Source organism: Etheostoma cragini, chromosome 24, assembly GCF_013103735.1.
Source record: "Etheostoma cragini isolate CJK2018 chromosome 24, CSU_Ecrag_1.0, whole genome shotgun sequence".
NCBI lineage: Eukaryota > Metazoa > Chordata > Actinopteri > Perciformes > Percidae > Etheostoma > Etheostoma cragini.
In genome coordinates, this window is record NC_048430.1 from 11,043,620 (window position 1) to 11,057,039 (window position 13,420).

Here is a 13,420-nt window from a genome sequence, read left to right on the forward strand (position 1 = left end):
TACCGATAACCAGAGTTGGTTTCTCAGCGGGTGTGTTGCTGAGTGGGGAAAATCTGTTAGAAACGCTAACAGGCTGGTAACAGGCCGACTACCGAGGGGGGGTTAGCTACAGTAACTGTAACGACTGATCTGTCATGGTGCGGAAACGGACTTCTAACTCACTAAGCCTCGCCTCCATGTCCAAAAATAAACTACACTTGTTACACACGCCATTGCCGTTAAAGAATGCAGAGGAGTAACTAAACATCTCACACATCGAGCAGGAGAAAGTCGGAGAAGGGGCCGACATAACTAACTGCTAGGCTAAAGTCGCTAGCAGCTAAGCTAAAGTACGGTAGCGTTAGCTACCAAGCGTAAAAACAGCTGTTATTTAACAAAAGTCGCTAAAAAAATAAATGTGAGTGCTTAGGCAGAACTGCTATAAGAATAAGAGTTTAGCGGACAGTTAGCCGCTGTAATAGCAAATCTACCAAACTGAACTGGTATTTAGTGAGCAGCAGAGCTACCAACACACAACCAACACACAGGCACAGGAAACGGAAATGAGTCAGGTACGCTTACCGTAACAATACTGTATGATAACCTTTGGGTGCCTGGGATAAAGCAGATGTAAATATGAACATGTGTCCTCAAGAATTAATATGTTTAACTGTTTAGGGAATTATTGTTAATAGTCACATTGATGGCTGTTTTTTTGTGTTTCAGTCATACCATCTGATGTCCAGAAAGTGATTGTTGGTGAAGAACATCAGCGGGAGTGGAGCTCCAATTTGGACCAGGAGGACCCAGAACCTCCACCTATTAACGAGGACCAGGACAAACTCCGGATCAGTCGAGGCGAAGAGCAGTTTCAAGGGCAGGAGGAGGAGGCTGATATCACCAAGTTCTTTATCCCAATGAAGAGTGAAGATGAAGAAGATAAACCTCAGTTCTCACATCATCAAAAGCAAATTGAACAGATGAAAACAGAAGCTGATGGAGAGCACAGTGGCGGATCAGAACATGCCAGGGACTCTGATCCAGATACACATTTACATCCAGATATTAATGACAATACTGGAAACTATCATGAATCTAAGACTTATGGGAGTAATGGCTGGAAGAAGACCAGAGAACCCCAGTCAGGTTTAAAGTCTGTAAATAATGTTGAAGTCCCTGCCAGTGATCTGAGATGTAGTACTGGTGAGACAGAGTGTGGACAAGGGTTTGGCACCAGTCGACATCTGAAGAAACAAATGAGATCTCATACAGGAAAGAAACCATTTAGCTGCTCAGTCTGTAAGAAAGCTTTTACAGTGAGTGGAAGTTTACAAACACACATGAGAATCCACACAGGGGAGAAACCATTTAGCTGCTCAGTCTGTAAGATGGCTTTTTCAGTTAGTGGACATTTACATAGACACATGAGAATCCACACAGGAGAGAAACCATTTAACTGCTCCTTCTGTAACAAAGCTTTTATACAGAGTGACAATTTACAGAAACACATGAGAGTCCACACAGGAGAAAAACCATTTTGCTGCTCAATCTGTAAGAAAGCTTTTACACAGAGTGGAAATTTACAGAAACACATGAAAATACACACAGGAGAAAAACCATTTTCCTGCTCTGTTTGTAAGAAAGCTTTTACAGCAAGTGGTTGTTTACATAGACACATGAGAATCCACACAGGCGAAAAACCATTTACCTGCTCCGTCTGTAAAAAAGCTTTTACAGTAAGTGGAAGTCTGCAGAAACACATAAGGATCCACACAGGAGAGAAACCATTTAGCTGCTCGGTCTGTAAGAAAGCTTTTACAGAGAGTGGACATTTACAGACACACATGAGAATCCACACAGGAGAGAAACCATTTTGCTGCTCCGTCTGTAAGAAAGCTTTTACAGAGAGTGGGCATTTACAAAATCACATGAGAATCCACACAGGAGAAAAACCCTTTATCTGCTCAGTTTGTAAGAAAGCTTTTACAGAGAGTGGAAGTTTACAGAAACACATGAGGATCCACACAGGAGAGAAACCATTTAGCTGCTCAGTCTGTAAGAAAGCTTTTACAGAGCGTGGAAGTTTACGTATACACATGAGAATCCACACAGGAGAAAAACGATTTAGTTGCTCAGTCTGTAAGAAAGCTTTTACAGACAGTGGAACTTTACGTAAGCACATGAGAACCCTAACACATGTTAGAAACCATTTAGCTGTGTGAAGTGGCGCCGCCATCCAAAAGAAGCAGAGAACCATGTTCTAACATTTACACACTAACAAATGAATGAAATGTCTAAAAGTGTGGGTCCTTTTTAAATGTCTAAAATCCAAAAAGTAAGACGTTAGGCTTTCAAATGACTTTGAACAGGTTGTATAAAATAATTAATTATGAAGGTAATGTGACTGTTGATATCCATGGAACACCAAATATTAACTAATTTTTGTAACTTATGTTAGGCTTCTTCATGGGTAACCGCAACCCAACTCGTTCTCCCTTAAAGTGATATTTCACCATTAGAAAGATGAATATATGTTTTAAACTGGGTCACTTATGTGGTAGAAACGTGAATTAACTTTTGGAATAGGTGCCTTCTGGCTGAGAAAAGACAGAAAATGTGTCTTTGGTTCATGTGGATGAAAGACTCCAAATCCCCAAATTGCTTTGCCACTCAAAGAGTCCACTCGACATACGAAACAGGCTACGTTTTGTGCACACAATGTGGGCTCTGTAAAGTTCACCTAACGCAATGGTTGCATTAGCGCTTGGAGTGATGCAAATACAGCCGTGAATTTGCGTGGAATGTAGAATGGTCAGCATTTAACAGTCAAACTCCACCAGCGGTGAGCAGTATTTGGTTGAAAGCCCCCCCCCCCCCATTTCTGCACGAGTCCGTGTTAACACAGCCCACCACCACGACTCTTACCTGATAGAGCAGCATCTGCTCGGAAAGCTAGCAGGCCTGGTAGCTGGATAGCGGAGTCCAGTACACTGTTGTTCGGCCATGTTTCCAAAAACAAAAACGCACCCGTCTCTGAACTCGTGTTGAGTTACACTGAAGTTGGATGTAGTCCAGTTTGTTGTCAATGATCAGACACTTGCAAGCAGGATGGATTGGACAGGTGACTGTCTAGCGTTAGCTTTCCAACTAGTTGGAACTGCCCTCGTTCGACGTTTCCACTTTAGCACACACCGCCGTCGATGTCCCCTTAGCTGTGTCCCCGGCATCGGACGACACAGCTGGCCGGAGTGCTGGTCTCCGTAGCAGGAGAAGCTCACGTAGTATGTTGAGTATCCCGTCTGTAATTAAGCTTTCTGCATATTCTCCCATCTGTACCAATGTATCCCGGTGGTACACATGTTTGGCAGTTTGAATGCACATAATTGTTTTACAGGTTTGTTGCTGAAAAGAGATGGCTGTAGCTTAGTTCCAAGAAGGATGACACTCAACTCGCTTTGGCTTGCTTTGCTTACTCTGTCCAACCCCCTATGGGTGGGTTAAAAACATGCGGAACTGGCTGACTTGTAGTTCACTGCCTCTGGGCAAAAATGCCTCCAATGATGCAAAACGATTTTTGCCTCATCAGTTTTTGTTTTTTTTACCCAGACAACCAATACAGAGATCTCTGATATCGTAGAGTCATGAGGGAGGAAAGCACGTTCATTTGAAAATACTACTGGGTTTCCACTAATAGAAAGTTCATTGTTAATCAGTGAAGTATCCCTTTAAGTGTGAAATGCTGTGATATAAACTACTACTATACAACTATAAAAGTACTGCTATTGTTCTTGACTCTTCTTTTACTTGCTTTTACTACTTTAACTCTAGGAGGTCCAGATCAGCCCTCAGCTAAAACAAGGCCTACTCAAAGTAGCCCAACACAGAATTACTTTTTCTATTTCTTTTGCATGTTGTTTGCCACACTAACAAAGGATTTATATTTGTAGTAATGTAACCTACTGGGCTAGCGCTAGCATCGCAACAGCAGCCATTAACTGTTTAAATTCTGTTCTACATATATTGATTGGATTTTATCCAACTTGTATTGTTTCAACGATTGTAGTAATGTGTATGATAGGCTTATGGTGTTTATGGTTTATTGATTATTTTGTTACTATTCTGCAAGACTTGGAATATTGGAGTTGGTGTGTCTTTTCTTGATTTTTTTCTGGGTGGTTGGTGATGACGGAAGAGGGTGAGGGGATTTTTTTTCCATTTTTATTTTGTTTAAGAAAAATTGTTAATCACAAAGAAGTGGGGGAGCTCTCAGGTTTACACATCTTTGAGTTTTCAGCATTTAATTGTAACACATTCTGTATGCATTCTTACATCGATCCAGTATCATAAGAATATACACACATACCGTACATACACAATAATTAGCAAACCAACAGCCAAGCATATTTTCAATTAGCTAGTGCCTTTATTAAAGAAAAGTTCCATTTCACTATAAGTACCGTAGTCTAAATACAGTTTGCGTGTCAGTATTTGTTGTTTGTGGGCAGGAAAGCCATACTTCGTTATTTACTGGGGTGGTTTGCAGGAGTTTGGTGACTTGTGTGAAAAGGGAACTACTAAACAGGACAAGATGGTGTGTAACACAAATAAACTTTCAAGAAGTGGAGGTGCTCTAGAGTTTACACATCTTTGAGTTTTTAACATATTGTAATAAATTATGTATTTTTGCATTGATCCAGTATCACAACAATATACACACATACTGTACATACACATTTATAATCAAACCACCAGCCAAGCCTATTTTTAACTAGCTATTGCCTTTTTGAGTCACATATACTTTTGGTACAATAGAAGATGTTCTTCACTTCATCAACTTCACATAAAAGAAGTAGGAAGGAGTGTAAACATGAGTGCATAAAACCATTGGTGTGCATGTCTTCCCTGATTAGGTAAATTAATGCCTTTTTTAAATGTAATAATATCATCTAAACCATAATGCCAGACATTTTATTACAAGTTTATATTTGAGATTGTTTATTTCCTTTTTTTTACGTGTTTTATTTTTGGTTTACATGTATCCCACAACTTATTTTTGAGTATTATTCAAATTAATTCACTTTTAAGCAAGTAATGTTTTATTCCAGGATGTATTTGTCTAACATTGTTTCCTGTTGTCATAATTTTGCACTTTATGCAATAATAATGTTTGAGCTTCCGCCACTAGGTTGTGGCTCTGAGAAAGCTGTGAAGTTTTGAAACATAAGTAGAACAACTTTAAGACCAAGAAAGATAACTATAATTAAAGCTGCAAGCAACGTTGGAAGGGCCCTTGGTAATCTGCGCACGTCTGGGTTACTGCGGGAGGCCACTCATTGCGACTGTGCACTTGCGCGGCACTCAGACACTGCAAATTGTCACCAAAACAAAGGGAACTCCCTGATGAGTTCAATGATACCTGACACAGACTCTACGTCATGCAGTTCAAAAGTTGGCTATTTTATTAGACTTTACTGTGAAAATTAGTAAGGGATTTGTAGATGTCAAATTCATTTAACTTTATCATCTTAAGATGTTTTTGTTTATAGTATCCATCCTTACCATGACCGTGGAATATTATTGTAATCCAAGATGTGCTGTGTTCTCTAAGTTCAGTGTATTTAGTATTCTTTGTTAGGTTTTGATTTTCCTTTTTCCCCTCTCCTCTTTCCTTATTCCTTTTCGTGAAAATTAATAAACATATTTTCAAAAAAAATGTATAGGGGGCGTCTTAGTATCACATGTAGACCAGACATAAGTTTAATGTAGATTGGGTGTTGTCTGTCATATAAGGCTGATTTCCTGTAGCCAGTTGGTGGTGCTATGAGCAAAAGTCAATATTGGCCTGTAGAAATCAGCAGGCTTGGACTCTTGTTGATCGTGGGATTTCAAGCAGATATAACAATGTACACTGTTTTTTTTTAATAACTTTTCATCCTTAAGGTCTTTAGATGACACAGACTGAATTTGAAGTTGATCTGATTAAATCTCTAGGTGTTCGTTAAAGTATGGCACCTTTACTTTTAGGTCTACTTCCTGTTGCCACTAGGGGGCGTTATAACTTTGAGCCAATATCGTCTTGTGTTTGTTGTCAGGGTTAGACTCTGATCCTGAAAGGTTTGGACATTGTACACACACAAGTTACACCCAAAAATCAGGGTAGCAGCTGTCCATTGTCCCGCTACATGTCCTGCGATGCCATGTTACATCCTGCTACGCTCTGCGGTGCCCAGCTACGTCCTGCTGTGCCTTGTAACGTCCACAGTGCCCTGCTATGCTACAAAGAACTACTACAAACAAACTCTTCATTCTAATCCCAACCGGTCGTCAGACACCGCCTCCCAAGAGCCTGGGTCTGACCGAGGTTTCTGCCTAAAAGGAAGTTTTTCCTCGCCACTGTCGCACTGTTGCTTGCTCTGGAGGAAACTACTGGAACTGTTGGGTCCTTGTGGATTCTGGAGTGTGGTCTAGACCTGCTCTATCTGTAAAGTGTCTTGAGATAACTCTTGTTGTGATTTGATACTATAAATAAAATTGAATTGAATTGAATTGAATTGAATTGAACTTCCTGTTTCGATGGAAAAATTGTCACCCGCCATGGCCATGCCCTATGACGAAAAGTTTTCCTTTTATTGAATTTTCAACGTAAACATATCCAGATGGTACGGGTCAAATTTGAAGTTGATCGGCCGAAATCTCTAGGAGGAGTTTGTTAATGTACGACATGTGGAAATGACACTAATCACACTAATTTCGAACTTTCAATTAAAAATGGTGGACTGTCTTTTGGGTTTAGGGTATGGCTCCAATAGAGTTTTGTGTCCGTCTTGACATGCTTTATCAAGTTTTGTTAGTCTACGTTTAACATACTGCAGGGGCTCAATTTTCTTATTTTTGTAGGAGTTGCTAATGTGCAGATAATCCAGCTCCAGCGATCCACAACAGATATGCAGAGCTTCTATTTTTGCCAGACGCAAGACAGCTCCACAGCAAATCTGCACACGGCAGATAGTGCTGTACATGAGGTCGAGCACATAAGCAAATAAAACTTCCGGGTCATTTTCTAAATAAAAAAGGCCGTGCTCACGGTGGATTCCCTGCACTACACCTTAAAAACACAGCACAGAGTTGTTTCCTTTCTACTCCTCTGGATGAAACTGTTGTTTTTGGTTCTATTCTACATGAATTTGCAAGATCTCGTGGGTCCTCAAGTTTTCAATAGTCAGTCATGGGCGCAGCCGTTCCGCAACAAATTTGGACCTGGTGGGTGTTGACGGATGACAGAGCACACAGCCGAGACGCAGTGGAGCAGATCCGCAGCCGTTACAAATCCTGTGGAAATTGGGGGTAATATAGCAGATGTTGCAAAGTAAGATTAAGGGAGTGTACTGTATATAAGTATATATATATATGTAAGTATTGGTCTTCACAATTGTCCACACCACTGCCCAGAGCTTTAGAGAGCAAGACATACAATTGTGTTCAAAATAGTAGCAGTCCAACATCACTAACCTCATAAATCCTATTTTTTGGCAGAAGTGATACTTCTACATAGCAAATAATTTACTAGTAAGTAAATTAAGACCCAACAGTCATGACATGCATGCTACACATTCTATGTAATTGAATGGGGCATGTTCAAAATAGTAGCAGTGTTGTGTTTAATTAGGGAGGTGATTGATTCTGTGAAGAAAAAGGTGTCAGTTATGTTGCAAAATGTTGTGCATGCTTGTTATAGTGCATTTCCCACTGAAGTACTCAGCTACATGAGATGTTCCAGACATTGCACTGAGGAACAGCGGCCTTTGATTAAAAAGTTGAGTGGAGAGGGAAAAGAAGTGCAGAAAATGTTAGGTTGCTGAGCCAAAATGAATTGTAAACCGACAGTATTTATATAGTGTTCTCCTAGTCTTAACAACTTCTCAAAGCGCTTTTACATAGTGCAGGAGCCATTTACACACGCTCGTCAGATAAACACTCCAACATATTTGCAACTTGGGTTCAGTAAGGAAGAAACAAGAACACTTCAATATGGGACTAGGGCCAGGGATCAAATCATCAGCCTTCCAAGTGGCAGGCAACTGTTGTACCACTGAGCCAAAGTTGCCCCAGAACCAAATGCTTGAAAAGCCTGAACAACGTGGGAAAAAATGGTCAAATACGATAGTAAGCTAGCCTGGATTTTTCCATCCATGTTATTTTATTAGTCTGCCAGTTGCTGTAATACCTCACTAACACAGTCCTTACCTCAGAGATTCCTGTTTCCAAAAACCCCATCACCCTTGGGGATCTAACCCACAATCGTAAGATTAAGAATTAGTTTTCCAAAGCATTTAGTTGCTTTGCCACCTTTGGAGCCATCGTCGGCCAGGAAGATAAGGAGCTTTGGTGGCTTTGCACTATATTTTCTAAACAATTGCACATCTACAATGTTAGAAACAGTTCTACAATTGTATGTCGTAGTTCTTAAATGTCACGTTAACGTTGTAGAATTTTAAGATGCTGTTCAAGAGTCTAACGTTAAAATTATTAAATGTTAAGTTACAATTCTAGAATGTTAAATTAAGCTGGGTTAGATATTCTAGAATCTTAAATTGCTTTTCCAGAATGTTAATTACGGTTAGAGAATTTTAAGTTGTAGAATTCATTTAAAATGCTTGAATGTTAAGTTAAACTGGGCTAGATATTCAACAGTGTTAAGTTGCTTTTCTAGAACTATAATTACAGTAAAAGAATTGTAAATTGTAGAATTACATTGTCAGGTTGAAGTTCTAGAATTTTCCGATGTGTTTCAAGATTTTTACACGTTAAAGAGTCTAAACAGTCCTTTGTATGAACTTTTTTCATTTGCTACCGAGGAAGCATACATGTACCATACTGTGTAGAATAGGGATAGAGTAAATATACAAATATTAAGCAAAGTCTTTTTATCTCTGCAACAACAAGGTGCTGCTGGGATTTGAACCCAGGATCTCCTGTTTACTAGACAGGCACTTTCACCAACTAAACCACAGCACCTCCGTGTGGGCTTCTGGAATATTAAACCTTCCATTATCTTTCACCTTGTGTTATCCGTATAATGTACTGATTGATTGATACATTCTTACATTTACTATAACTAAAATGTTGCTGATAATTGCACTGTTAAGGTCCCCAAGAGCAATAATACGCTTGTCTGGATATTTTCCCTACATGTTGGTTAGCTGGTCTCCCAGTTGCTGTAATACCTCACTAACACAGTTCTGACCTCAGAGATTCCTGTATAAAAAACAAAACAAATCCATGTGTATACACATTTGGTTTGCAAACAGACCTACTACACAGATAAGAACATCTGCCTCTACACCACCAAAGCGAACATAAAATAACTATAAAATATTTAAATACATATGACACTGTTGTCCAACCCCACACAATCAGCAGACAGATACGGCATCTTGGAAGTTTGTGATAAATTCTGTATGATGATGTCACCAAGTGGTGTCCCATTTCATAGGGGTATGTTTTCACCCCTACCACTTACCCCTTGGTTTCAAGGGCCAAGGGGTAGGGGTAAGGGGCAAGGGGTAGGGGTAAGACAGAGAAATGGGATTCAGCCTAAGTCCTGAGCAATTGCACTACAACTATACGTTGTAGTTCTAGAATGTCACGTTAAAATTCTTAAACGTTAAAGTACAGTTCTAGAATGTTATGTTAAGCTGTGCTAGGTGTGAGTGTCAAAAAAGAGTCACAAAGTAATGCAATTACAGTTATTTATTCTTGTTTGCTGTAAGGCAGTAATATAACGCATTACTAATACATCTTTGGGAATATTATACCTGTTACAATCTCAGTAACATGCATTACAACGCAGAGACAGTAATATTGTAATAACTTATTACTCTCAGAAGGCAGTAACTAGTAATCCATAATGTATAACATGTTTGAAACAACACTCCAACACTGAGCATTTCCCAGAAAACCAAACCAAACCAAGTACAGTTTCCCTTTACTGAAACTAACAATGACATATGTATGTATTTCAGTCTCATTGACCGCCACATCAAGGAGAGCCGTCAGCCAGGGAGGCGTGCGGCCATCAACGACGAGTGGGTGAAGGACAGCCTGCTGAACTACGTGCAGCTCTTTCCACCAGTCTCCTGCCACATTGAGATCAACATTGACAGGGCCATTTATGGCATGGGCCGCTTCAGGTCCTTTACTTTCCTTGAGATGTGGCAGTGGTACAGCCAGCACAAGCACCACCAGGTAGACCTTGGAGCTGGAGTGAGCAAGACCGGAAGATGGCGCAGGAGGCTCACACATCTGTCAAGCAATGGCTGCTGATGAAGGAGAGCAACATCACCTCCAAGTCACTCAAGCGGTTTCGTCAGTACATTCTTGACAAAGAGGTAACTACATTGTTTTAGGCCTGCTGGCAACTTAGGAGCAAAGGATTTTTAAGTGATTTGGAGTGAGTGATAATTAGTGTATAAATATAGAAATGAATACTATTATAAACATAATTTTACAGATAGATTTGTCCTAAGTATGACTATTGCACTGAACTGTCTTGCACTATATTTATATTTAAATCTTAATGTCAGACCAATATTGCGCTATTCTTTCCCTCTCTTCAATTTGTTATTGTATATTTTTAGTAAATTTGTACTGTTATTCTGTACACTTATAGGTAATTTGTATATTTCTAAATGTCATTTCTGTTTTTATTCTTTAAATTTGAAGTAACTGTGTTTTACTTTGACAGCAAAATCCTAGTATCACATTCCGAGCTTGTTTATGCAAATCTGTCCAATAAAGCTGATTCAGATTCTAAAAAGCTCACACTATCATCCTGTAATTAACAGAAGCCTCCACAGGTTGCCACTTCTGCTGCCGCCACTTCCAGCTCTTCAAGGTCCCCTGCAGCAGCTGTCACCTCCCACTCATCATGGTCCGATGAGACTCTGGACAAAACCATCTTGGTGGATGCCCTCGTCACCTCTGAGAGCCATGAGGAGCGCTTGCTCAACAAATCCCATCCCAAACAGCCGCCGCTCTCCACCAGTGTGCCAGCAACTGCAGAGCGTCTCGAGCAGTCTCCTCTGTCTACCAGCAAAAAAGCAAAGCGCAGCAAGCAGCAGAAGCCCCAGCTGCCCTCACTGCCCTCCACCAGCAAGGCTGCTTTTAGTGAGAGTACCACGCAGCAGACGCCCCTGCCATCTTCAGCCCCTGGTCAGTCTCCCCCTGATGCTCGCCCTGAGGAGCCGCCATCAACCTCCAACAGCCAGCCTGCGTCTGCTACCACCTTGCCGCAGAGTGACTGTCCTGTAAGTTTAAAATCACAACATACACAAGCAATGTTAATGCATTTTATAAAATCCCTGGTAACTTACAACCACATTACGGAAAATAAATAACTAAATGCTGTGTGTTGTATGTCTTGCAGGTGGAGCTGGAAGGATGGGTGCGGCTGTGGGAAGAGTCCCATGGCATCCCATCTGCAGACATCCCCTGGCTGAAGGAGGACAGTGAGAGAAGCCTCTTTACACCTGTGCAAATGTATAAGGACATAAAAGGCATCATTAGAAGGCGGCGCGTCCTCAAGTCTGACCGGATGTGGTTTTACCCCCCTGAGCCACCCGGCATCCCCACTCCACAGGCCTTTTTCCACAGCCGTGTTTTCTTCTGGCGCCCCATTGGAGTGTGGCGGTGCTCCCTGAAGTGTCCGCTTGGTGATAAATGCGCTGGGGCCAGAGGCAACACACACCTCTCCAAGTCTGGGTACCACACCAGGGTAAGGCTCAGTCTTTTCACACTTGTGTTTAATTCAATTCAATTCAATTTTATTTATAGTATCAATTCATAACAAGAGTTATCTCAAGACACTATACAGATAGACCACACTCCAGAATTTAGAGTTCTGTTTAGAGTAATTCATGCATCAGTATTGACTACTAAACACACATGAATGCTAATCTGTGATTGATGTGTGATCTCTCTCTCTCCCTTCCTCCCTCTCTTGTTCTCTCTCTGATGTGTGTTTTAGGTACGTCACATCTGCAATGTGTCCGGTTGGTACACTATGGCAACAGAGGTGGTTTCCTGCGGGCCGTGTCTCAAGGCTGCCAGGGGTGGAGAGAGTGGTCCCATGGGTCGGTGGCTGGCGTGGGACGACGTCATCCTGCAGCAGCTGAGCGAGGCTCATCGCCAGGTTTCCGGCCGTTCTGACTGCAAAGCGCGGGGTGGACAAAACTGTTATCCGCCTCCTGCGTGACAGAGGGTAACACCATGATTAAGGTGTGGCGGCAGGTCCAGGAGAACCACATGGAGGACTACTATCAGAGGAAAGACCTCTACACCACGCTCCTCATGGCCTTGGTGAAACCCGGAGGCATCGTCTCTGCCCTGGGCCACGGTGAGTTCCAGGCAGCACCTCTTCCCAGAGAGTTACCCTGCGCACGTCTCCTGCGGCACGCCTTCCTCCTGGCCGAGGCAGACAATGTTCAGGACTACCGGAGCCAGATTCTCTCCACGTTTAGCATTGTCCTGAAAATGGACTCCACAAAGAAGGCAAGTTAACCAAAGTGTGTTGACATACAAGTGCTCAGAGGGAATCACCACATTATGCAAAACTAAACTAAACTGTGTGTATTTGTTTGTTTTGTTGTAGGTGGTGAAGAAATTGTCTGGGGAGGGCAAAGGCTTGGCCGAGTGGTTCACCAGCATCGGCAACGAGTTCTCCCAGATTGTGTCCTTTGTCCTTACCTGTGAGGAGTCTGTGGAGAAGCTTGGGCCCATGTGCCATGGCATGGTGGAGCGGTTCCGGCTCGCCAATCAACCCGTACCCAAGATCCTTTACATTGACAGGGGGTGCTGCAAGGCACAGGGTCCGACGGCCGTGGAGACGCTCTTCCAGCCTTGGGTGGACAACGGGATGGTGGTGAGGCTGGACATTTTCCACTTGATCCATCGCTTCGATGCTGCTCTGCGGACCGAGGCCCACTCCAAGTACGTCGGCTTCAAGTCTGCGCTGGGCGGGGCAGTACTGGCCTATAACCGCAACGACCTCCAGCTACTCATCACGGCTGTGAGGGCCAGAGACCCGACCACAATGGAGGTGGTGACAGACGAGGATGTGGTCTGGCGTTACATCTCCCGAGACCAGCTGCAACATCACGTCCGGCGTCTCACCCTTGGTGACCAGGAGACATTTCGTCTTGTCCACCTGGTCATTGAAGAGCTCAAAGTTCCAGCAGGGCTCGACGAGAGCGGTGTCAGCCTCTTTAAGTCCCCTGGTAAGAAAAAACATCTCAGTCATGCGCGCCCACACACAGACACGCACACAATGTGCAAAACAACAACAGCTCACCATGCACCTGTGTGCTTTTTGTGTTTACAGCAGCCATTGATGAGATGTGGGCCAGCCAGCAGCGACACCTGGAATGCATCCAGGACCCACCAG

The 13,420-nt window shown here is 42.3% G+C and overlaps 2 protein-coding genes, 1 non-coding gene and 1 pseudogene across 4 annotated transcripts in view; 2 read left to right on the top strand and 2 right to left on the bottom strand.

The window, feature by feature from the left end:
* LOC117939490 (zinc finger protein 501-like) overlaps positions 1-2,290 on the top strand; it is a 7,176-nt gene extending 4,886 nt beyond the window's left edge. Inside the window, exon 2 of the mRNA XM_034864898.1 lies at positions 706-2,290. Coding sequence (XP_034720789.1) covers positions 706-2,201 — 1,496 coding nt within the window. The 3' untranslated portion in view covers positions 2,202-2,290. The remainder of the gene's footprint in view (positions 1-705) is intronic.
* Positions 1-13,420, bottom strand: part of LOC117939487 (gastrula zinc finger protein XlCGF57.1-like) — a 235,686-nt gene that overhangs the window by 33,437 nt on the left and 188,829 nt on the right. The window lies entirely within an intron of this gene.
* The window catches only part of LOC117939500, a 185,133-nt pseudogene that overhangs the window by 4,824 nt on the left and 166,889 nt on the right, over positions 1-13,420 (top strand).
* trnat-agu lies at positions 8,921-8,994 on the bottom strand. Its single transcript has one exon. It is a non-coding gene; the product is annotated as a tRNA-Thr (tRNA).